This window comes from Schistocerca piceifrons, chromosome 2 (assembly GCF_021461385.2).
Source record: "Schistocerca piceifrons isolate TAMUIC-IGC-003096 chromosome 2, iqSchPice1.1, whole genome shotgun sequence".
NCBI lineage: Eukaryota > Metazoa > Arthropoda > Insecta > Orthoptera > Acrididae > Schistocerca > Schistocerca piceifrons.
Genome location: NC_060139.1, coordinates 476,845,875 through 476,871,479, shown reverse-complemented (window position 1 = coordinate 476,871,479; position 25,605 = coordinate 476,845,875). Strand labels below are relative to the sequence as shown.

The window sequence follows — 25,605 nt, the reverse complement described above, 5'->3', positions numbered from 1 at the left end:
ACTCTTGCCATATTTTGAACAATACTGGCATACTCTACTTCTGCTTACACTTTCCATCACATTTTCTTTCTACACTGTCACTTCTTTTTCCTCCTCATCGACAATAAATTTAAAATGATGATAACAGCAAGGTATTACAGCTGCCTGTGAAGACATTTTCTGCATTCACTTTCTGTGCTTGCACTGCGAGGTAACAACACGCATTACTTTCAACTGGAACATGGCTGTATCTAGTCATGTGACAAAGTAGGTTCCCACTACAGCATGTACAAGGTATGGTTATAAAATAATGAGAATGATGCTGTCATAGAATATGTATATGTCAAAAGTGAATGACCAATAGCTGTGCAGCTTGAAGCCTTCTCAGTCAAATTTGGTATCTCTGGTGTGTATAACAAATCAGTGCCGCCATGGCCTCCATTTGTGTAAGAGCTGTAATTTTGTTGTGCCAGGTAAAAGGATTGGCATGAAGTTTCACATGAAACTTTGGAAAACTTTTACTGAAACCTATATTGTACTATAAGAAGTGTGTGGTGAAAACTGCTTATCATGTGTGTAAGTTTTTGAGCAGTCCAAGTAGGCCAGAAGATGTTGAAGATGACACGCCCTTCAACATCAAAAACAGATGAAAATCTAGGTTCACATATTTTACTGTTTGTCTTGCTTCTGCATAATCTTTCACTGATTATATAAATACTCATTTGTATTGTGATATATTGTGAAATTTCAAACATTTGTGAGTGGTGCAATAAACTCTGACTGTTAGTTATTTGTGCTCTTTTAAAATTTTTGACAGCAGTAGGACTACCCTCATTCAAAACAATCATTCTCTAATTTCATTGCATGATTATGTGAGAAGTAGGTTATTTTTGCATGTTATCGGTACAAGCGTTTTGGGTACTTAACTTATTTCATAGCAAATGAACATTTGTGGTTCACAGTTACTGCCAAAGAATAGATCACCTCTCAGTGTCATTGTATGTGAACACAAATAAATGTGTAGTTTTGAGAATTTTCGGAAGCTATCATTGTCCTGTGCATAATCCAGTTTTTAAGTAAATTGGCATTTGTGACCTGGCAGGTTAGCCGAGAGCGCTAATGTGCTGCTTCCTGGGCTCGGGTAGGCGCGCCTCCTGGATGGACTATGCCCAGCAGATTAATGACACGGGCCGGTGTGTCGGCTGTCCTGGATGTGGTTTTTAGGCAGTTTTCCACATCCCCTAGGTGAATACCAGGCTAGTCCCCACGTCCCGCCTCAGTTACATGTCTCGCAGACATTTTGAACATGTTCGCAGTCTTTCATGATTTACGCTAGATGCAGACAGCTGGGGTACACTGATTCCGTCCTGGGGGGTACCGGGTGGTGGTAGGAAGGGCATCTGGCCACCCCTTCAGACAAACCATGCCAAATCCAATTGTAACCATGCTGACCCTGCAAAAGGTGTGGGACAAGGTGCAAGCAAAAGAAGAAGAAGAAGGTAAATTGGCATTTGTGATTTGGTTACTGTATCAGATATTCCAGCTAACCTATTGTGTTAACATCTAATTTTCCCTTAAAGGGGAGTATATATTATATACATTTATTGTAAATTAACTCTATTTTCGAGTTTGCTAATAACTGTAATTAACCTTGTAAAGTTTTAAGAAATTAGTAATTTTTACCACAGGTTTCTGTTGCCTCAATAGAAATCTTGTTTTGTGTATTTGCATCAATTCTTATAGGGAACTACCAATTTTGTAGCTCAAGAGATTAAAAGAAAATCAACAAGATGAATTAAAAGTTATTTGTTCAGTGTCCTGCAATACATCACACCAACTAAAATGCAGACTCATTATGAATGCTGTTCACAAACACTGAATGAGTTGGTTGACATTTGTAAGCAGCTGGAAATCAGCCTGACTACTGTCAGATGATGGGCAGCTGCCGCAAGTTGTTGTGTTGATAGAGCTCCAGAGAGTCATGTACATGTGGTACCAGTACTAAGGGTACCTCAAGTACTGTCCACTCCTTTCTATTCTGTCTCCTCTGCAGAAAGTATGGGATCTGTCATTACACATCCACTTGACTGTGAGTGGAGTGTCAGTGGTAGATCAATGACGAGGGCCGGTGTGCCGGCTGTTCTGGATGTGGTTTTTAGGCGGTTTTCCACATCCCCCTAAGTGAATACCAGGCTAGTCCCCATGTCCTGTACAGTGTCAATGGGGAGCAGGGAGGATTTGCCTGTTATACTGATCCCCCTAACCAACAACTTCAAGGTGCTGTCTTTCACTGAAACTGAAGCTGAGCCAGTGGGACTCACTTCAGCTGTTGTGGGGAAACCTGTTTTGTCTGGGGTCAAGAGGAGGCAAATGCAAATGGGTAGGTGTCTATATGGTGGTGCCACATAGGGAAATGGCACCAAGGGACAGGAAAGAACACCAGGTGCACTCATTATGTATGCCTGGGGTCTCATTCAGCATGTTGAGGATGCTATTCCTGCAGCTGTTGGAAGAAGACAATGCAATCAAGTGCAGACTGTGGTGCATTTGGAACAAATAATGCCTGTTGTTTGGGCTCTGAGGTCTATCAGAGAAGGTTGAGAAGACCGGCCCTGTGCGTGGCATTTCAAGGAAGCTCACAATCTGCAGCATTGTCCCTAGAATTTATCATGGCCCTTTGGTTCTGAGTCTAATGAAAGTACTGATCCAGAAACTTTGAAGGTTCTGTGACAAGCTAGGCTACGACTTCTTGGACTTGCGCCATAGGGTAGGGAACTTTAGCGTCCCCCTTAAAGGGTCAGGTGTGCACTACACATCAGAGGCTGCTACTCAAGTAGCTGATTGTTGTGGAGTGCACACAAAGGTTTTTCAGATTAGGTGACACACTATCCAATCCAGATAACGATAACTGCATGAAATCCAGAAGGATGAGTGTAAGATCAAGAGAAATACCTCCTACAGGTGAGAGTTTTAAAATCCTAATAGTTAACTGCTGAAGCATTTGCAACAAAGTGCAAGAGTTTGAAGTGCTCCTGAAAAGCAGCGAAGCCCACATAATACTAGGTACAGAAAGCTGGTTGAAACCAGAAATTGATAGCAGTGAGATTTTGGGGAAAATTTAAGTTTATATCGAAAGGATAGGCAGATGGGAAATGTAGGTGGTGTATTTGTTACAGCTGACAAGAAACTCAAATCCACTGAGTTGTAAATTGAAGCCACGCATGAGATTGTTTGGGCAAGATTCAGTATCAGGGGTGGGCACAAAATGATGATTGGATCCTTTTTTCGCCCACCAGACTCACCTCCTGATGTAACCGAAAACTTCAGAGAAAACCTCAGTTCACTTGTAGATAAGTTCCCCCAATAGTCATCGGTGTGGACTTTACTCATCAAACAGTTAATTGGGAAAATTACAGTTGTGTTATGAGAGGGCATGAAAAGACACCCTGTGAAACATTACTAAATGTCTTCTCTGAAAACTACCTAGAACAGGTAGTTAGAACCCCACTCATGATGGAAATATATTGGATCAAATGACAACAAATAGACATGAGCGCCAGCCGGTGTGGCAGAGCGGTTCTAGGTGCTGCAGTCTGGAACCGCGCGACCGCTACGGTCGTAGGCTCGAATCCTGCTTCGGGCATGGATGTGTGTGATGTCCGTAGGTTAATTAGTTTTAAGTAGTTCTAAGTTCTAGGGGACTGATGACCTCAGATGTTAAGTCCCATAGTGCTCAGAGCCATTTGAACCATTTTTTTTTTTTAGACATGAGCACTTTGAGGATGTCAACATCGAAACTGATATCAGTGACCATGACTTAGTTGTCGCAATAATGATTACCAAAGTACAAAGGACAACTAAAGAAAGATATATATATTCAGTAAACTACATAAAAAAATCAGTAGGGTAGTATCTCAATGAGGAACTTAAAACTATCAGCACAGGGCAGGAGCATGTAGAGGAACTATGGCTCAAGTTTAAAAGAATAGTTGGCCATGTACTGGATACATATGTACCCAGTATAACAGTTCATAATGGGAGGGAACCTCCTTGGTGTACAGTCACTGTAAAGAACCTTCTAAAGAAACATAGATTACTGCATAATAGATGTAAAGCAAAGCATAGGGCTATAGATAGAGAGCTGCTGAAAGAAACACATTTGGCTGTCAAGAGAGTAATGCGTGAAGCCTTCAGTAACTACCATGGTAGAATATTGTCAAATGATCTTTCACAAAATCCAAAGAAATTCTGGCTGTATGTAAAAGCTGTTAGTGGCACTAAAATTAGAGTCCATTCCCTAGTGAATGAGACAGGAACTGAAATTGAGGGTAGCAAAACAAAAGCTGAAATGCTTAACTCTTTTTTTTCAAATGCTCCTTTGCAAAGGAAAACCCAGGAGAATTGCCCAAATTTAATGTTAGTACGGCGGAAAACATGAGCAAAATAAGTGTTAGTGTCAGTGGTGTTGAGAAACAGTTGAAATCATTAAAACTGACACAAAGCTCCAGGGCCCGATGGAATTCCTTTCAGATTCAGTATTGAATTTATGGCTAAGGTAGCCCCTCTTCTAACTATAACCTATTCTAGATTTCTCAAACACAAACCTGTGCCAAGTGCTTGGAAAAAAGCACAGGTCACACTCGTCTACAAGAAGGGTAATAGAAGTGATCCACAAAACTACTGCCCAGTATTGTTGACATCAATTTGTTGTAGAATATTAGAACATAGCCTGAGCTCGAACATAATGAGGTACCTCGAACAGATTCTCCTCCTCCATGCAACCAGCATGGATACCAAAAACATCTGTCATGTGAAATCTTGAAAGCTTTGGATTAAGGCAGTCAGGTAGGTGCATTATTTATTGATTTCTGAAAAGCATTTGACTCAGTACCACAGCTGTGCTTATTGTCAAAAGTATGGTCATATGGGATATCGAGTGAAATTTGTTACTGGATTGTGGACTTTTTGGTAAGGACACAGCATGTTATCTTGGATGGAGAGAAGTGTGTTGGGACCATTGCTGTTCATGTTGTATATTAATGACCTTGCGGACAATATTAATACTAACCTCTGGCTTTTTGTAGATGATGCAATTATCTATAATGAAGTACTGTCTGGGAGGAGCTACATAAATATTCAGTCAGGTCTTGATGATATTTAAAAGTGGTGCAGAGATCGGCAACTTGCTTCAAATGTTCAGAAATGTAAAATTGTGCACTTTACAAAAAGAAAAAGCATTGTATCCTATGGCTGTAATATCAATGAATCACAGTTGGAATCAGCCAACCCATACAAAAACCTGAATGTAACACTTTGTAGGGATATGAAATGGAATGATCACATAGGCTCAGTCCTGGGTAAAGCAAATAGTAGACTTTGGTTTATTGTTTGAATACTGGGGAAGTGCAATCAGTCTACAAAGGAGATTGCTTGCAAATCACTTGTGCGATGGTTCTAAAATATTGCTCAAGTGTGTAGGACCCGTACCAAATAGGACTAACAGGGAATACTGAATCTATACAGAGAAGGGCAGCATGAATGGTCACAGGTTTGTTTGTTCCATGGGAGAGTGTCACAGAGATACTGAAGGAACTGAATTGGCAGACTTTTGAAGATAGATGTAAACTATCCAGAGAAAGCCAACTAATAAATTTTCAATAACCAGCTTCGAACAATGACTCTAGGAATATACTACAATCCACTACATATCGCTTACATAGGGGTTGTGAGAATAAGATCTGAATAATTACAGCACACACAGAGATATTCAATTGATCATTCTTCCTGCACTCCACATGTGAATGGAATGGGAAGAAACTCTAATAACTGGTATAGTGGGATGTACTTCTGCCATGCACTTCTCAGTGGTTTGCAGAGTATAGATGTATATTGAAAAAGTAGGTACTATGATGGGATATGGCTCTCGGCTGAGTGTTCGATCAATTGCTGAAACTGTAGGTATTGACAAAGAATGTCTAAGACATATTTTACATCACTATTTTAATATGTGAAAAATGTGTGTGAAACTGGCACTTAAATTCTCATGATCAAACAAAAAGAAGCTCATGAAAATGTTAGTACTGACACTTTAATCCTAATTTCTTTGCAATAGTGATAACATATGATGAATCTTGGTTTTTCATTTAGATCTAGAAACCAAGCACCAATCCATGCACTGGAAGGGGTCAAGTTCACGGAGAGTGAAAAAAGCTCAAATGAGCAAATCAAGATTCTGAGAGGTCGTGATTGTCTCCTTTGATATTCCTGGATTGTGTATCTTCTCTGTGTTTCTGAAGGACAGACTGTTAATCAGCTTTACTACCTTGGGGTTCTTGCTCAACTCTGTGAGAAAATAAGGAAAAACAACCTGAAGTGTGCAATAAATAGTCATGGGCTCAGCATCAAGACAACCCACTGAGTCATACTGCATTGTCTGTTAAGATGTGACTAACAAAGTACAGCATCCCTGTGTTAGACCACACACCTTATTCGCCTGACCTAGCACCATGCGACTCTTATCTATTCCCCAAGGTCAAGAGAAAGGCTTCCAGCCCTGTTTCCGTTAGCGAAAATTCACATGAAGCATTGTAGTGATATAGAGGAGGGGGGGGGGGGGGAGTATATTGAGAATCACAATAATATGTATGTTTTTGAAATACAATGTTTTGCAGCAATATTCCATTTATTTTATAGCCATACCTCAGTTGAGTAATACTTCTAGATTACACACATCTCAACCCTACACAGGGATGCATTAGCTATACAGAGTTATTTTTACTTCTAGTATTGTGACTGCAAGTTTCACAGCTTTTTCGAAAGTCAGTCTTTCCGTTACCAATAAACATCTTTGGACATTGACACGGCTGTGGACTCAGTAAGGCTATATGAAAGCAGTTGCCTTCACAGACAGGAACCCTAATACAAATAATACTTTCCTCCTATGATCCACATTGTCAAGGTATCAGTGGATACAAAAGAATCAGATGCACCTTAGACATCCAGCAATGGTTTCAGGAGACGCCAGCCAGTGTCTCCAAAATGGCTAAAGGCATTCGACGCTATCGCAAAATGCAATGGATTGGTTGACTTGATGAATCTTCCCAATGTCTGTCTGTACTTGGACTGTACTGCCCAGCAGTGAGAAAGCTCAAGAGTTGGGACAACTTCCAGGCAGAAACGAAGAACATGTATGACAACAATGTGCATTGCCAAAGCACAAGTGAAGAACAAGGTTGACTGCCATAAAGATGACAGTCATATCTATAGAGTGTTGCATATCACACAGTGAACCTGAATAGGACCAAAGTTGACAAAGTTTCATGGCTAATGAAGGGCGTAACGGAGGATGTCTGTATCTATCTGGTGGTTCTTTTGAAGGATGTCACAACACGAGAACTTAATCAAATGATGTCAGCAACTGCAATTTGAGGCTGTTGTAATGGACAAAAACACACTCGTTGCTTTGCTCCAGGAGGAGACTGATTGAGTACTATGATACATAAAATATTAGTCATTACAACTTAGATCAGAAGAATTAGTTATCTTTGTTCAGTCCATTTTCACAAGAATGTGATGAGTATTTACAACTGCCTCTGAACATTGGTTTATCACTTGATACAGATGACAAGTTTCTCACACAGAGTACATTTAACAATAACTTTCATGTTTAGTTCTGCATAATACATTGATCACACAGCTGGCCTACTAGATGACGATGTTATTGTCTTATTCAATGATCGCATACTGGGATGGGTGGTCTTGTGCTAGGCCCTAAGTAGAAGAGCTGATGCAACGGCCTAACAAATGTTTCTGAGCATACCTATCCCAGTGTCTCCCATTTGTCAATTCGGCTCACAGCATTGCAGTTTTGTTGCGAGACACCAGCTGTGCTCTAACACATTGCTCCTCGGATGACATTACAGAAGCAATATACCAGAAAAATGTATACCAAATGTTGTTTCATTGGTTATCAAATGATAGAGGAATGGCAGTTGTGGAATACCATCAGGGTCTCACATCACTGTTACAGTAAAAAGTTAGACAAGATATGAGGGGTTACGATGTCTATTAATGTCAAATAATGACAACTGGAAGGTCCATAATGGTAGATGTTCATAATAATGTGGCTTGGTGGTACATCAGTAAAATTCTGCTTTAGAAGCAGTGCGGTGTCTGATCAAGCTTCTAGTGCTGACACAGATTAGATCCTTTCTGGATTTGTAGAATATTCAGGAATGTAACATATAGGAGCAAAAATTTTACACCCAGTGAGGCTCGCATGGCCCACAGACTGAGGTGTTACTTCTGATCTAAAGCAGTAGTATTCGTTAAATATGGTTTGCACTTTCAGATGGAATGTTAAAGTATAATAATTATGTTACTGTTCTTTTGTTTGTTAATTCTGTGATGAAGTTGATAAAAAATGCTCTAGGCATATGCTGGGGTGGCGCCTTTGAAAAGGGCACAGCCTATTTCCTTCTCCATCCTTTTGTAATCGTGAGCTTGTGCTCTGTCTTTAATGATCGCACTGTCAATGTGATGTTAAACTCTAACCATCCTTCCTTTCTTCCTTTCTCATTGACAAAATTTTTAGAATCTCACAGTCGGCTGTTACTCTATTAATTTCTGGTCCGAAAACAGGATGTCCTGTATCTTTAAGATCGAAATTATGTAAGTAGTAGAGGACCCTAACTGAGTACTTAGGGATTAGGTGCTAGTGCTCAAAACTGAATATTCAGATTTTATAGACATAAACAAATTACATTTTGTAGCAATAACTTAGCTCATAGCAACTGTTGAAAGTGATAATCACCAGTCTCAGTACATGCATTACAGTGTCACATATAATTTTGTCACACTCTCTTTAGTATTCCTGTTTTGTGGTGTACAATGAGATAGATAGTTAGGGACCCTCAACCAGTTCCTCTTTAGTGTGAACTGGATTTACATACACCAATGACTTCTTGTGACACCAAAGGAAAAAAATCCACAGGAGGGTGATCTGATAATCGCACTGACTGTGGGATAGGACCTCTTCTTCCAGTCCATCTCTGAGGGCATCTATTGTTCTGGGTTGAAATGGAAATTAAAGCTGAAGTAGGAATCTGCACAGTAGTGTTGAAACCACTACTACAGTAATCTTGAGCAATGTCAGGTAATGTACACTGTCAAATCTTTGTGGTAGCAAGTAAGGTCTTATTTGTTGATCTCGTATAGTTCCTGTGCACAAGTTGTTATGGAATTGTCACTGGTGATCCGAAATAAAAAAAATTGTACATTGGTTTTCATCACTCCGGCAGTTGAAAGCTAACACAGTTAAAAGATGCCTTATTGGTGAACGATATAAATCGTAAGAAGTTTGGCTCTGCAGAACTGCAATGGGTAATCTGTTGACAGAATGGATCTCTGGGGCCCATAACTTACACATATTGTTTATGAAAGAGATGTAATTGTTAGTCAAACAGTGCTCTTTACATTCTGTTCTTTGAAGTGTGCTTTTCAAGGACAGGTGGACAGGTGCTTGTTGATGAATCTTTAGCCACAATATCCAGCATCTTTGCATCTGATTCTGCTGTGTGAAGTTATTTGTTGAGTACCTCTGTGGTTTTAATGTCCCAGTTTCTTTTACATGTCTATGCACAATGATGAATTTCTTCCAATTTGGATGATGCCTGTTGCAGAAATTGTATGTGTGCATTTATTCAGGTACTAGGCACTCCATTCTGCCCCACCATACATTATACACATCTGGAATTTCATATAGCTACTAATTCTCCATCGTCAACATTCTGTCATGAACTGTAAACTGTGGTAATCTCCATTTGTGTATATGTCAGAGATGATTGTGTATTGTTTTTAAATGTAGTGCCCCCAACATTTGGTGGTTATGGAGCACACACATGGCAGTTTCAAGACCTCATATTGCTTGAAACAGTTATTTACAACCACTGAATCAAAGTACTGAGTTAAAGATCTTCTGCCTTCCATAATTTTGATCCTGAAAATTTAGGACATCCCGTATAACTGATTCCCATAGCACTTGCATTTTTCTATTGTTGTATTTATTTAATTAAGCAATGATATTGTTTCTTTTGTTCTGTTATTGAGAAAACCCTAAGAACATTTCACATTGTAACTGTTTCCAACCATTCTGCAGTCATCTTCAGACATGAAGTCCACATGCCTCATTCAGTGACATCAGATGTTTACAATGTGTCATACTTTATGCTGACACAATGTAGTTTATTTTACTAAACAATATTCCTCTTGAAAAATCAAAATTATTTTTGTGGGAGATCGTAAAACATTATTTTCATTGTTAATGTAGCGATCAGAAAGCAGTAGTACCTTCTAACCTCTCTCTTATCTGCACTGTACTGAAATAAACAAAAGAACAATAATGCTCAGCAAACCTCACTAATTGCCACAGTGATTTGGTTTATGTGAATATTTCTCAACACCTTGAGGAGCAGTAAGAGGTGGGGATCAGAACTTCCTTGAATCGGAATATTTATAATTTTGCTTTTTACTTGACTTTTGTTCGTTGTTCATTAATTCTTTTTCTGCTTGTTGGCACAATTTGTGTGTCAGGGGATGGTATTCCTGCTTGTAGAGATGATTTGAAACTTTCATTTGGTATAACATATGTCTTTAAATGAAATAGTAATGAGTTTTTCCTTTCTGTCTTTCACATTTTAATCAACACCTTCAATACTATTCTTCTTAAAGTATATCCAGTCAACACAAGATCAGGGTTACAATACCTAACATGTACATGCTCTGCGCAATATTGCATTTCCTTACCAAGAAGCTGACTATGAAGATAATCCAGAGGGATGAAGGAAAATGTAGACACTCTTTGATAGTTAATATCTGTGGAACAAAGTGACATATCATTCCAATTTTTTGCAGTAAAATAGTTGATTGTTTTCTCAACAGATCATGCCATGTGTTTTCCAGCAGGTGACAGTGCAATGATGAGTGAAGTAAGATTGTCATTTGAGCAATGCAAGGCTGCATGGAAGTGGTACTGGAAGTGCGAAAACATGGTGGAAGTACAACAGTGGCATAATGTGTACAGAACTCAACCATCAACATGTACAACAATTTATTGTATTCGGGATAAATTTGAAGCCGACAGTACTGTTCAGGATGTGCATAAGGAAAGGTCTGGCTGACCAAAAACCTCATCAAGTCCAGCTTCCAGCACTGCTGTGTTGCAACATATTACTAGATCACCTCAAAAATCTTTGACTCAGGATGCACATGAAAGTGGGGTAATCTGATCAAGCACACAATGAATTCTAATTCTGAAGGCTACAAAGTGGAAAGGATACTTTCCAAGATCACTGAACACTGTGAACAAGAACAACCTGTATTGAAGGCTGGAGTGCTGGTAGTGGTTTGAAGGCATGCTTCAAAAGGATGAACGGCTTGCAAGGATGGTTATCTGGTCTAATGAGGCACAATTTAAACTGGATGGTACTGTAAACCACCACAGCTGTGTGTACAGGGCTCCTGAAAATGTTGATGTTCACGTGGACAAACATGTTTATCTGCTGAGTGTTAATGACTGGTGTGGTCTGTCATTATACAGTTTGGTTGCCCCCCCCCCCTCCCCCACCCCCTTTTTTTAAAGGTACCATAACTGGTGAGGTGTTTTCTTTGTATTTTTTCTGCAAACATTGATTTTACCTGCCACCCAAGAGGTGTTTAAAAATGAAATATTTTACCATCAAAAAGATGGTGCTCCACCTCCCTACCACAGAGATTTCAGAGCCTACGTGGATGAAAATCTACCTGAACAATGGGTGGATCAAAGAGGAGCTGTTGAGTACGCCTCTTGACTTCTACCTATGGGCAACCTTAAAAATGAAGTTCATCAACGGAAGCCAACTACACTGAATGAACTACAAGAAACCATTGAGGCATCCTGTGCTGCTATCACACCAGCAGAACTGACTGCCATAGTTCAGTCAACAGTTCAGTGGCATCGATGTTGTTTGGCTACTAATGGGGGTCACTTTGAATAAATAAAATAACATTCCCCCTGTGGAAGAATTGTCATGGAATGTCATTTTGTTACATTAATATTGGGTATCAAAGGGTGTCTTCATTTTTTGGACCACTCTGTACATGAAAGATATAATAGTAATGTTAACAAAAGTAGTTCATTCATTTTGTAAGCATTTCAGTAGTCATTAATAATAATAATAGTAGTAGTAGTAATTGCAAATGTAATTTTAACATCCATTATTTCCAGAGATATATATATAAAGACAAAATCTATGGAATATTCTCAAATTCATCATTCCATCGGAAGTGCAATCCCCATAAGTACTTACTATTGATAAAAATATGTAATTGTTTTAAATGCCATTTAAATTATAAATGTGGATGTAAAAATTATGTGAGGTTTTATTGTTTCATACTGTATTTTAAACAAGGTATCATGTTCTTCCCCAAAAAAGTGGGAGTACAGCTTTACCCCGTTTCATTACAACAAGCATCCCCCCCCCCTGCCCCCCCCCACACACAAGACTTATGTATTTATGTATGCATCATATGTGAGCAGAATTCTGCCATCAGTGTAACAAAAGTGCCAATTTACAATAAACAATAACAGTTTTTAAAAATATTATTTCCAAATATATTATTTCCAAATTCAAAATGTTCTTCAAAACTGTGTTTTTTGTGCTCCAATAGAACTTGTCTCATAACACTACACTGTACAGTTACTGAAATATCTAATTTTTATATTTTATAGAAAATGAAATGTCTTTAAATTTACTATTCCTTTAAGATATAACATTTGACTTGACTAATGCTCAAGTGTTTTACAAGTAATTTAGAATTTTGTCATTGAATCTGGTCAACACATGAAAATTTTTATTTTACTGTCAGACTGGTAGGAGTTGAACCATTGAATAAACTTCCTTGTTCCAAGGCCCATTCATTTCCATACCTGAAATGTACACGGCTCTCATTTCACCATTGCAGTCCACTGTGGTTCATCTCTTCTATTAGGCTCCATCATCTGATAATATTCTCATTTTCATATTAAAATATTTGACTGTTCTACCATCACTACAGAAGTAATTAAATAAATTAGTTTTCACAGTAGTGATCAGGTAAACAGAACATAGTTTTCTACACCTCATGTTATAAGTGGGGCTGGAGTAGAATCTTTACAGACTACTGAGTGTATACGTTATCTCAAGGAGAGGAGTTAATATGTCAGGCAAAAAGTTGATATATCAAGAGTTAAAAAAAAAATACATTATGGGCAAAACATTTCATAATTAGTACAAAAATTATTTGTAATTCAAGGAAATTACTACTTCTACAAGGACACACAGACAGTGTGTATCATACCAAATTGTAAGATAATACTAAAGTACACGCACTAGTAAAAAAAATAATAGTAATCAATTAGCTAATGTACACAAATTTTAACCCCAACCACACCAAGACTTTGCAGTAGCTGACACAACTTCAATGACAATGTAACTGTGTGCTTCTCAAGTGTTCAAATAGTGTTGTACTTATATACTAAGTACCCATTAGCTTAACTTTCCATTGTAAATGCACAGATGATATTATTACTGCTCCACTAGCCTCATGTCATGAGCTTAGCTCTTCACATTTCCTCATAATTTTTTGTAAACATCTGTTCCTTTATGATTAATTATATCTCTCACTAATTCTTCATCATTATAATCGAAATATTGTGATGTTTACAATATCTGTACTCTTCACCAAAATAAACTTCAACAGTACCACAATACACCTATTGATATCTCCTCAATACATAACCAGCAGTACTACATAATCTGCCAAATATTCACTTCACAAAAGCTTCATTGAATAAAGTGTCACAAAAATCTCATTGTCCCATAAATTTCAGGGTTACAATCCATCATTAATTATTCATCAACCAAAACTATGCTATTCTGTATCTACCCATTCTCATGACAAGATAATGCCTCATCCTCACAACTAAGTTTTCTTCCCTTTCATCGATATGTTTATATAGGCAGACCGCTTTAGTCAGCTTTTTTAATATTTAGGAATCGTGAGGACTTTTTCTCTTTTCTTTATTTTCTTTTCCAATCGAAAACTTCAGGTGTTTATGATGCATGAGTAATCTGTTTTCCATTCTTATCTTTTTGTACTACCTTTTTTCCTAGTATGTTCTATTCTGCATTAGTTGTAGCTCGGAGGAACTCTGGGCGAAATAAAAGTGTTCTTTTGACACTCATTTATTTCTACAAAACACAATAATGCCAGTCGTTCATAGAATTTATATCTTCCAGAATAATTCCTATAAAATCTGTGACTTTTGCCACGATACTGTCCCCTTCGCCTAGTATCAGCACCTATTCCTTACTTGTGGGTTGACCTTATGAGAGCACTTCCTCTATCCATTCTGGTAGGTACGCTCCTTATAAAACATCCCTATTTTTTAGGCCACGGGTCGTCCTATCTCCATGTAGGTACATCTACATCTACATCTACATCTACATCTACATGACTACTCTGCAATTCACATTTAAGTGCTTGGCAGAGGGTTCATCGAACCACAATCATACTATATCTCTACCATTCCACTCCCGAACAGCGCGTGGGAAAAACGAACACCTAAACCTTTCTGTTCGAGCTCTGATTTCTCTTATTTTATTTTGATGATCATTCCTCCTATGTAGGTTGGGCTCAACAAAATATTTTCGCATTCGGAAGAGAAAGTTGGTGACCGAAATTTCGTAAATAGATCTCGCCGCGACGAAAAACGTCTTTGCTTTAATGACTTCAATCCCAATTCGCGTGCCATATCTGCCACACTCTCTCCCCTATTACGTGATAATACAAAATGAGCTGCCCTTTTTTGCACCCTTTCGATGTCCTCCGTCAATACCACCTGGTAAGGATCCCAGACAGCGCAGCAATATTCTAACAGAGGATGAATGAGTGTAGTATAAGCTGTCTCTTTAGTGGACTTGTTGCATCTTCTAAGTGTCCTGCCAATGAAACGCAACCTTTGGCTCGCCTTCCCCACAATATTATCTATGTGGTCTTTCCAACTGAAGTTGTTCGTAATTTTTACAACACTTGGCTTTCTAGCCTGTAATTGTATGTTTGTGTCTAAGTGTATACTTGTGTACATGTGGAAGTGTGTTCATGTAGTCTGATTCTTTGGCCTTCTTATCTAAAAATAAGATGTAGGTTATTAGAAACCACAGAAATAAGGAAGGACTTCCGTAACAGAAGTTTATGAATGTGGAAAGAGGGAAAAAATAAACAGGTCCTCAAATGAGAAGTAAGAAAGGAAAAAAATAGGTGTGGATGCTAGACTCAAAGAAGAGAAAGAAGATAGCTCCAAATACAGGAAACCCTACCCACCCCCATACCCCAGGATCCCTACCTCCCAGGTACTTGAGTGAGATGCCGGAGGAGGTTTGGTGTTAAATCGTCTCCTACAGAATGGACTTGTCCCACCTTCACCGTCGAGGTACCCGAAGGAAATCCTAGCAACCCTATGGAAACGGCAAATGATGATGAATCTGGCACACTTGTTTGTGAGGGTTGTTTGAAAGGTGTGCCGAGTGTTTTGTGTTTGTCATGATTTATCTGTTTGTGTAAATCATGCCCTTATCTACAATCTACATCTACACCCATACTCCGCAAGCAACCTGACGGTGTGTGGCGGAGGGTACCTTGAGTACCTCTATCGGTTCTCCCTTCTATTCCAGTCTCATATTGTTCGTGGAAAGAAGGATTGTCGGTATGCTTCTGTGTGGGCTCTAATCTCTCTGATTTTATCCTCATGGTCTCTTCGCGAGATATACGTAGGAGGGAGCAATATACTGCTTGACTCTTCGGTGAAGGTATGTTCTCGAAGCTTCAACAAAAGCCCGTACCGAGCTAGCGAGCGTCTCTCCAGCAGAGTCTTCCACTGCAGTTTATCTATCATCTCCGTAACACTTTCGCGATTACTAAATGATCCTGTAACGAAGCGTGCTGCTCTCCGTTGGATCTTCTCTCTCTCTTCTATAAACCCTATCTGGTATGGATCCCACACTGCTGAGCAGCATTCAAGCAATTGGCAAACAAGCGTACTGTAACCTACTTCCTTTGTTTTTGGATTGCATTTCCTTAGGATTCTTCCAATGAATCTCAGTCTAGCATCTGCTTTACCAACAATCAACTTTATATGATCATTCCATTTTAAATCACTCCTAATGCGTACTCCCAGATAATTTATGGAATTAACTGCTTCCAGTTGCTGACCTGCTATATTGTAGCTAAATGATAAGGGATCTTTCTTTCTATGTATTCACAGCACATTACACTTTTCTACATTGAGATTCAATTGCCATTCCCTGCACCATGTGTCAATTTGCTGCAGATTCTCCTGCATTTCAGTACAATTTTCCAAAGTTACAACCTCTCGATATACCACAGCATCATCCGCAAAAAGCCTCAGTGAACTTCCGATGTCGTCCACAAGGTCATTTATGTGTATTGTGAATAGCAACGGTCCTACGACACTCCCCTGCGGCACACCTGAAATCACTCTTACTTCGGAAGACTTGTCTCCATTGAGAATGACATGCTGCGTTCTGTTATCTAGGAACTCTTCAATCCAATCACACAATTGGTCTGATAGTCCATATGCTCTTACTTTGTTCATTAAACGACTGTGGGGAATTGTATCGAATGCCTTGCGGAAGTCAAGAAACACGGCATCTACCTGTGAACCCGTGTCTATGGCCCTCTGAGTCTCGTGGACGAATAGCGCGAGCTGGGTTTCACATGACCATCTTTTTCAAAACCCATGCTGATTCCTACAGAGTAGATTTCTAGTCTCCAGAAAAGTCATTATACTCGAACATAATACGTGTTCCAAAATTCTACAACTGATCGACATTATCAAAATTTTATACAATGCATCCCATCTGTATCACATCTCATAAAAGGTATAAAATGCTGTATACAAAATAGAAAAATCTATACATTTCAGTATCACAGTTGTTTAACTAGACATATCATATTATATTATCCATAAATATAATAATCTGTTTGGCTTATTTTGTCTAGATATCATTTCTTTTCGGTGTTTTTCTTAAGTTGTTCTCTATTTTATAGTCATATTCTGTTTTCTAAGCAATAAGGCTCCAGGATAGTTCTAGATTTTAAAGGATAGATGACAGAATAGTTTAAGATTTTAAAGGCATTCGGTGCAGAAAGACTATTTTGGAAGAAACAACTCGGGGTCCGACGGTCATCACTCCGCCATTAATTCAGAATGTTAACGTCCATGGGGGATAGATGGCTCCGCCCAGGTCCCATGGATCTGATATTAACTTTTCTTGTGCACTGGCAGACCAGTAATTTTTTAAAAATTTCTTTTGAAAGTCCTCCCAAGATGAAAAATTCTCAATATTTGCCGTTCCCCATTCTGAGGCTTCCCCTAGAAGGTACCCTACTGCAAATTCGATCTTCTTAGAATCTTTCCAATTTTTTTGGTAATGCTTGGTTAAACCTTTTTAAGAAATGGGTTGGATGTACATCTCCCTCTGTCTTAAATTTAGGGAAGTGTCTAGATAACCCTGAATTAGCCCCCCCATTGTAAATCAGTCACAGGTTCACTAGTTAATACCTCATTAGGTGACGTTAATGTTTTTTCTACTTTATCCTGGATAAGCTTGAATTCTCTCAACAAGCCGTCTATACCCTTCCTGTTATCACCAAGTTTGGAAGACAGAATAGGCGATACGTTTCCGGAGGTTATTCTCTCGGTAACTTTTCGATCTATAATTTCTTCAAATTGTTCCTCCAAACTGCTTCCATTTAGGATATCAGAGTTTGTTATTTTCTCTTTGAAATTTCTTTCAACATTATCTATTCTTGTACTGACACCTGTAATTTGCGAGTATTCAAAGTATTCAATCCCTGCTTTACAGCATTAAACTTAACAATGCACACATTTTCAAAGGATCCGAACTTTTCGTTAACTTCAGATTCCACATTATTACATCTGTCCTCAATGTTAAATTCTAACTTTTTTGATAAATCTTGGAAATTGTCATTCTGTTTCTGGCTAAGGTCAGTAAACATTTGATTTACATGAATGGTCAAAGAATTAGTCAATTCATTCTTTAAATCTGTTTTTAAATTCTCTTCTATACTGTTTAAGGCGAGTGTCCTCAACTTGTTGTTGTATATTGTCCATGCTTTTATATGCTTTAGCCCTAGTAAGCATTTAAAACTAACTTTAAATACTATAATTACACAATAAAAGTTCACTCAATAGAATGTACCCTTTCGTACTAAAGTTATGAAGTTTTGTTTGACGCTCACCTGGCGTAGAAGTCTCGTTATGTAGGTGAGCGGAGGGAGAGGCAGGTCAGCACTGGTGAACAGCAGCTAGTGCCAGCGGCATCAGATGTAGGTTGGTTTCCGCATCTGTGTCCCTGCGAAGTGTTCTACGTGTATTTCTTCTTAGACAAATGTGTCGAAATCTTAGCTGTTTTATAGTTGTGAATTTTCCATGTTTCACCATTTTTAATTCAAATTGTGCTTCGTTGGATACTTGAACATATTCCAATGTCTCAGAGTAAATCCCTTGTCGTGTTATGTTTGGTTGCTAGGGCAACACGTAACAACTTCTTTTCTAGTTTTTGACTTAAATTTTCCATTTTCTCACGTCCTTTCAGACATATCGCCACGTTCTAATGTTTTTGACGGTGATTTAAAACGAGAAGTAGATGTACAAACTTCCCATTTCTTTTATACGAGGTGACTTACTTGAGATTCGCAGCTGATCTTCTTTGCTGGCTGCTAGGAAACTCTCTGGACTTCATCTCTGTAGAATGATGCTAGGTATGGGAATATTTAAGCCTCTCTCTCCACTTGTGAACTAAGGAGATACACGAACTTTACTTTTCATTAACCAACGGTATATTTGAACTCCATACAGAATAAAATTCTTACTCTTCATATACATATATGACTTCCGGTAAGTCACTCGCTCCGTCCAACGTCAGAAACAAATTTAATTACATTTATAAAAGAGATGGCTTAATAACCATGACTCTACTTCAAATGAATCATAGAAAGGGTCTTGCCTCTAACAAGGCTGGATTAAGAGTTTTCAAGATTATTTTTTCAACTGTTCTTCTTTCACATAACAATAGGCACAGAGCTGCATAAAAACTCCACGGTTCTTCCTCTTAAAACATCTATGGATTGCCCAACAAGTACTTGTCAGTGCCATTCGACCGCCATGTCTACTTTCTTCTCGCGACTGACTTTAAACTTGGACACACAAACATGTGATGCACAGTAGGTAGGATTTTACCATCTGACACTTGTATCTGGAATATTGTGTGTTCGAGACAGCAGAAGGCTGAGTAGTTCTAGAATTTACACAGAAATTCTCGAATCACTAGAATAAGGCTGTATACATGGAAGAGACAAGTAAACACAAAGAGATTTAGGAACCAGATTTCAAACTGTAAGACATTTCCAGGGGCAGATGTGGACTATGACCGTAATTTATTGGTCAGAAACTACAGATTAAAAGGTACGAAATCACAAGATAAAATATTTACGTAAGTTATACATGTACCAGTTGGCCTTAGTCTGTGACATAAGGTACAAGTAACTTGGCAAATATTTTATCTTGTTATGCATATTGCATCGTGTGATGTAATAAAGCTACTTCTTCTGAAGAAGATATTTTTACATATGTCGAAGCCATGGTCAAGGGATAATAAACCTTTATTTTCAACTGGTTGACTGATTTTTCAATCTTCTCTGAATTACACAGTTGCTGTTTTGCAGCCATGTTTAAGATTTTGATACTAAGGAAATTGGACCTGAATAAATTGGAAGTACCAAAGGTTGTTGAAGGTTCAAAGGGATCATTAGGCAATGATTGAAATGGTAAAAAGGAACACAGTAGAAGATGAATGGGAAAATTAAAGAGGCCTTTGGAGAAAAGATAAGCAGTTCTACGAATATCAAGAGTTTAGATGGAAAACCACTACTAAGCAAACAAGGGAGAGCTGGAATGTGGAATGAACATATGAGAGTGGTGTGATAAGTTTACAACAAAGCAAGAAAAAACATTTGTTTCGTAAACAACTCACCTTACACCTCGACGTAGTCTCCTTTGAGGGATATACACTTTGTCCAGCGATCCTCCAGTTTTTTCATCCCATTGTAAAAATAGGTTCTATCAAACTCTGCAAAATACTCATTGACCGCAACCATCAATTGCTCATCCGATCAAAAGTTCTTCTTGGCAAGCTAAAGTTTCAAGGTATGAAACAGAACTTGACGATAAGTCTGACGAATAGGGTAGATGAGGAACCAGTTCAAAGCTCTGTTCATGCGCTTTCACCATTGCTATTGCTGATGTGTGGGATAGTGAATTATCCTGGTGAAAGAGCTCTTTTCTGCATGCCAACCTTTGTCTTTTTTCTGCCAACGCAAGTTTCAGATGATCCAACAGTGAAGCATAATAGGGTCCAGTTATTGTTTTGTTTCTTTCCAAGTTATATATGAGGATTATTCCTTGGGAATCCCATAAATCCCTGGCCATCATCTCACCAGCTGGCTAAATGCTCTTCGCTTTCTTTGGTGTACTTTCACCTACCTTTGCCCATTGTTTTGACTGCTATTTTGACTCTGATGTGTAATGATGGATCCAGGTTTCATTAGCAGTGACAGATCAGCAGAAAAAATCTTGTGGATTGTGATTAAACATTACCAGATTTTGCTGTGAGAAATTGCCGCATCACTACACATGCATCTCCTTTCTAGCCAATTCTCTTTGAAGGATATAATGCACTTGCTCAGTTGAGATGCCTATAGACTCAGGAATCAACAGTCTTGCATTACTAAATCATGGATTTTGTCAGTGGTTTCCTTTGCTATGACCTCAGCTGGATTGCTAGAGTCTGCCTAGCCTCTGGTGCTTGTACGACCATGTTTAAATTCACTAATTCCAAGTAAATGGTAGTCTGTGATGGTGCAGAGTCTGCAGAGCTTCTTCCAATTCCATTTTGATTTATGTGCAGTCCAAGACTATGAATGAAATTGTTTAATAACAACACAAAACTCAATTTTCTGCATTTTCAGTCACAGACACATTGACCAATTAAGATGGCGATCAACAGAGAAATTTACACTGTGCATTGTTGAAATTCTGTATACGATCCTTGAAATAATCAAGCTTACCAACCGTAAAAGAACGATGAAAATGTTCCATTCTTTCACGGAAATTTTCCAGGCTATCAAGTCACCATCATATATAGGGGCTATACAAGGCAAATGAATAAGAAGACAACACTAAAGGAAGGGAAGACGAAGTAGATGAAGATAAGATACGGCAAGAAGAATTTGACAGAGCACTGATAGACCTAAGCCGAAACAAAGCCCTTAGAGTAGATGATATTCTATCAGAATTTTTGATATCCTTGGGAGAGCAAGACATGATAGAACTATTCCACTGGTGGTCAAGATGCATGAGACAGGAGAAATACCCTCAGACTTAAAGGAGAATGTAAAAATTCCAATTCCAAAGAAAGCAAGTGCTGATACCAGTTATGTACTGAAGAATAGAAAAAATGATAGAAACCAACCTTGAGGAAGATCAGTTTGGGTTCTGGAGAAATGTTGGAACACACAAATCATTACTGATCCTATGACTTAAGTTAGGAGGTAGCTTTTGTGTTTTAAAGAAAGGTTTTGACAATATTGACTGAAATACACTCATTGAAATTCTGAAGGTACCAGGTATAAATAAGATGGGGGGGGGGGGGGTGAAAGGTTATCTACAACTTGTACAGAAACTAGACTTCAGTTGTAAGAGTCTAAGGACGTGAGAGGGAAGCCATATGGAGAAGGGAGTGCCCAATGTTATTCGGTTTGTACATTGAGCAGGCTGTGTAGGAAACCTAGGAAAAATTCAGAAAGGGAATAACAACACAAAACTCAATTTTCTGCATTTTCAGTCACACACACATTGACCAATTAAGTTCAGGAGGAAGAAATGAAAACTTTTAGGTTTGCTGATGATATTGTAATGTTCTCAAAGACAGCAAGGGACTTGAAATGGCATTTGAATGGAATGCACGATGTCTTTGAAGGAATATATAAGATGAACATCAGCAAAAGCAAAGGTGTGTAGTTGAATTACATCATGCGACATTGAGGGAACTAGCTTATGAAATGAGACTATAAAATTATTAGGTGACTGTTTGTATTTGGGCAGTAAAATAACTAATGATAGTTGCAGTGAAAAGAGGATATAAAATGTAGAGTGGCAAGCATTTCTGAAAACAAGGACTTTAATTCTCAGGAAGTCTTTTCTGAAGCTATTTGTTGGAACTTTAGCCTTGTACAGTAGTGAAACATGAATGATCAGTAATTTTCACAAGAAGAGAAAGGATGATTTCGAAATGGGGTGGTAGAGAAGAATGCTGGAGACCAGGTGGATAGATCTTGTAACTGATGAGGTGGTACTGATTTTGAATTAGAGAGAAAAGAAATTTACAGCACAACTTAACTAAAAGAAAGGATTGTAACAATATCATGAAAAGGAAAGTTGCTAGTCACTATATAGTGGAGATGCTGAGTCGGAGATGCTGAGTCACAGATAGGCACAACAAAAAGACTCACAATTATAGCTTTCACCTGTTAAGGCCTCCATCAACAATAGACGCGCCCACACACACACACACACACACACACACACACACACACATGCGCAAACGCAATTCACACACACGGCTGCAGTCTTAGGCAACTGAAACCACACTGCGAGCAGCAGCACCAGTGCATGATGGGAGTGGCAACTGGATGGAGGTAAGGAGGAGGCTGGAGTGGGGAGGGGGAGGGATTGTATTGTAGGGGTGGTCGACAGCGAAGTGCTGCAGGCTGGACCGTGGGCATTGGGGAGGGGGGCTGTGTTGTGCTGTAGTGTGTAACTGTCATTCCACCACTGCACCCAGTCTTTTTATTTCTCTCCTTTTCCACTACTTCCTCCACCCCCACCCCCCCCCCTCCCCACCTCTCCCCTGCCCTCAGTGTAACATGCAGCACTTCACTATCTGCCATCCCCACCATACTATCCCTCCTATTCCCTGCTCCAGCCTCCTCCATACCCCCACCCAGTCGTCATTCCTATCATGCACTGGTGCTGGTGCTCGAAGTATGGTTTCAGTTGCCGGAGACTGCAGTCGTGTGGATAAAGGCCTCAACAGCAGAAAACTATAATTGTGAGTCTTTTTGTTGTGCCTATCTGCGACTCAGCATCTCCACTATATGGTGAGTAGCAATTTTCCTTCTCATAATATTGGTACATTCCATCCTGGATTTTCCATTGTTTAAAAGAAAGGATTGGTTGATAGGTCACATTCTGAGCCATCAAACTACTATTCTTTCTCCCATCTGAACAGACCTTGGAAGGCCCAGTGGTACCGGCCAACCACTGTGCCATTCTCAGATGATAGGCATCACTGGATATGGTCAGCACACTGTTCTCCTGCCTATTGCCAGTTTTCATGACAAGAATCACTACTTCTACTATTTTCGTGTTCCTTCCTTATGCATTCTATTGTGGCGAGGCTGACGTTAGCATAAATTGCAGCCTTTGGATTTGGACTGATAATATTAGCCAACAGTTCTTTTGTGTCACCTTCATAACACATGCTGTAATAACATTATAGACGATCGAATGCTCGTTACTCCATAGGTACCGCCTCTCCTTCGTATTATACAATTTTTTTTTGCAATGCATGGCGATAACCTATCTCTTCCGGATACTGAAGTATATCAGTGAATATACAAAGTTAACTGACTGACACTGGCAACTAAGATCCCACAAACAGAAACAATGTATATCACTGCACGCCGATCTACTTTGCTAGACAGGCAACAGGCAACAGATTTTGGGTGCCCTGTAGGTCATTGGCAGGGTTCTTCCTATGAAAAGGCCTCTGCTGCTTGCTCTTTAGTTCACAGACAGACTATATCCAGTATTGTGTCTACAGTGTAAGACAGCCTTGTTTATGATTTATAGTGTATTAACATTTACGCTGTAGAGTCTGGGTTATGCTTGTAATTACAGTTGGTGCATGCGTATGTAAGATTGCATTTCCTGTACTCACATATAACCCTTAAGCTTACTGCAAATATTTCTCATCCCATTCTAAGTTATTAGAGTGTTCATTATATTCAGCACCATGATATTTCCAAACAACATAGCTTTGGCCATTGTAGCAGTTAGCAGCCCTCTCAGCATTTACCTCTTGGTGCTTATCGCTTGCAGCCAGATATTCACTCCTGTTAATCATTACCTCCTTTGTCTGTAGCTGACCTTGGCAGAACCCCTTACCATTGCCCAGCCTTCAATCTTTTATACATAGCACAATGAACAGTTTTGCTGCAGTGATTCCGTGTGCTGGATGCATTTCCTGACAGGAAACAATCCCTGGCGTTCTTCAGCAGCTTAAACTAATGGTCATGCTCCTTTGATGCTCTGGTCTTTCCACAGCACTTGTTTGGACCATCTATTATTGTTTGCGTTTCTGGGCCTTACCACAGCAGTGGAACCTTTCCTGATTTCCCCAGCTTTAACAAATAACTCTTAACGACAGCATGAGGCTTTCTCTCCAGCCTTGTCACGTTACAATTATATTTTTGTATGTGTTTTGGTGTGATACTGAGTGCAATGCTTTTTGGAATATTCATCTTCTTTATAAGGTTCTTGGCTTAGTAGTGACACTTTAATTTTTAAAAGCCACTCGATTTTGACAGTGTATTATATATTTTGTAAACAGTAAAGGAGTAATGGGCACAAATTTCCACATTATATTGCAGCTTATTTTCTATTAATCTTTCACTTGAATAGTTATGGTGTTCTGCTCATTGTACACAGTTTGCTGTCTTAATGAACTAGTAATACAGTGACTTATTTCAACAAACTATCAAAGGAATGGGAGCAGAAAATTAGTGTCATGAAAGATCCTTTAATGTATCGAAGATGTTTAAATCCTAGTCTTCTCCTTATTCTAAACAAATAGTAATAGTTCTGTTAACATTTTTTTTGTTAAAAAGTGCAGTGTGTTAGTTTTTAAGTATGTTAATATCATTTTACAGAAATGATGCCAAAGTGGTATTCAATTGACGAGATACCATTTGATAAGATGTGGGCTGATGATCGACACTGGTTACCACTTATACTTCAAGGGCATAAGATCAAAGGTTACTTTCTGTTTGAAGGTCATAGCACAATTCTGCGACATGATTTGAACATTGTGACAGAGTGAAGTTAATGTATTTGAAAAATAAAGGAAATTGTTTCAGATATGATCTTGAGTAAACTGTGTTTGTACCATGCTATAAAACAGTAAGTGAAACCTGAGTGAACTATTTTCATATAGTAATGTGTAAATTTTATACTTTTATTTTAATATTAGATTACTGCTTGTGTCATAACAATCATTTTTCTATAGTTAACTACACACTACTTCACATCATGTAAAAAGTGTGTATTAAATGTTAATTGATATTTGTATAACACCTATGGATGATCATAATCAACATTTTTTACTC

At 38.7% G+C, this 25,605-nt stretch overlaps 1 protein-coding gene across 2 annotated transcripts in view; it reads left to right on the top strand.

Moving 5' to 3' along the window:
- LOC124777126 (oxidized purine nucleoside triphosphate hydrolase-like) overlaps window positions 1-25,359 on the top strand; it is an 88,317-nt gene extending 62,958 nt beyond the window's left edge. For both annotated transcript variants that reach the window (XM_047252412.1, XM_047252413.1), the window contains one exon: window positions 25,150-25,359. In XM_047252412.1, coding sequence (XP_047108368.1) covers window positions 25,150-25,319 — 170 coding nt within the window. In that variant the 3' untranslated portion in view covers window positions 25,320-25,359. The remainder of the gene's footprint in view (window positions 1-25,149) is intronic.
- Window positions 25,360-25,605: the final 246 nt, after the last annotated feature.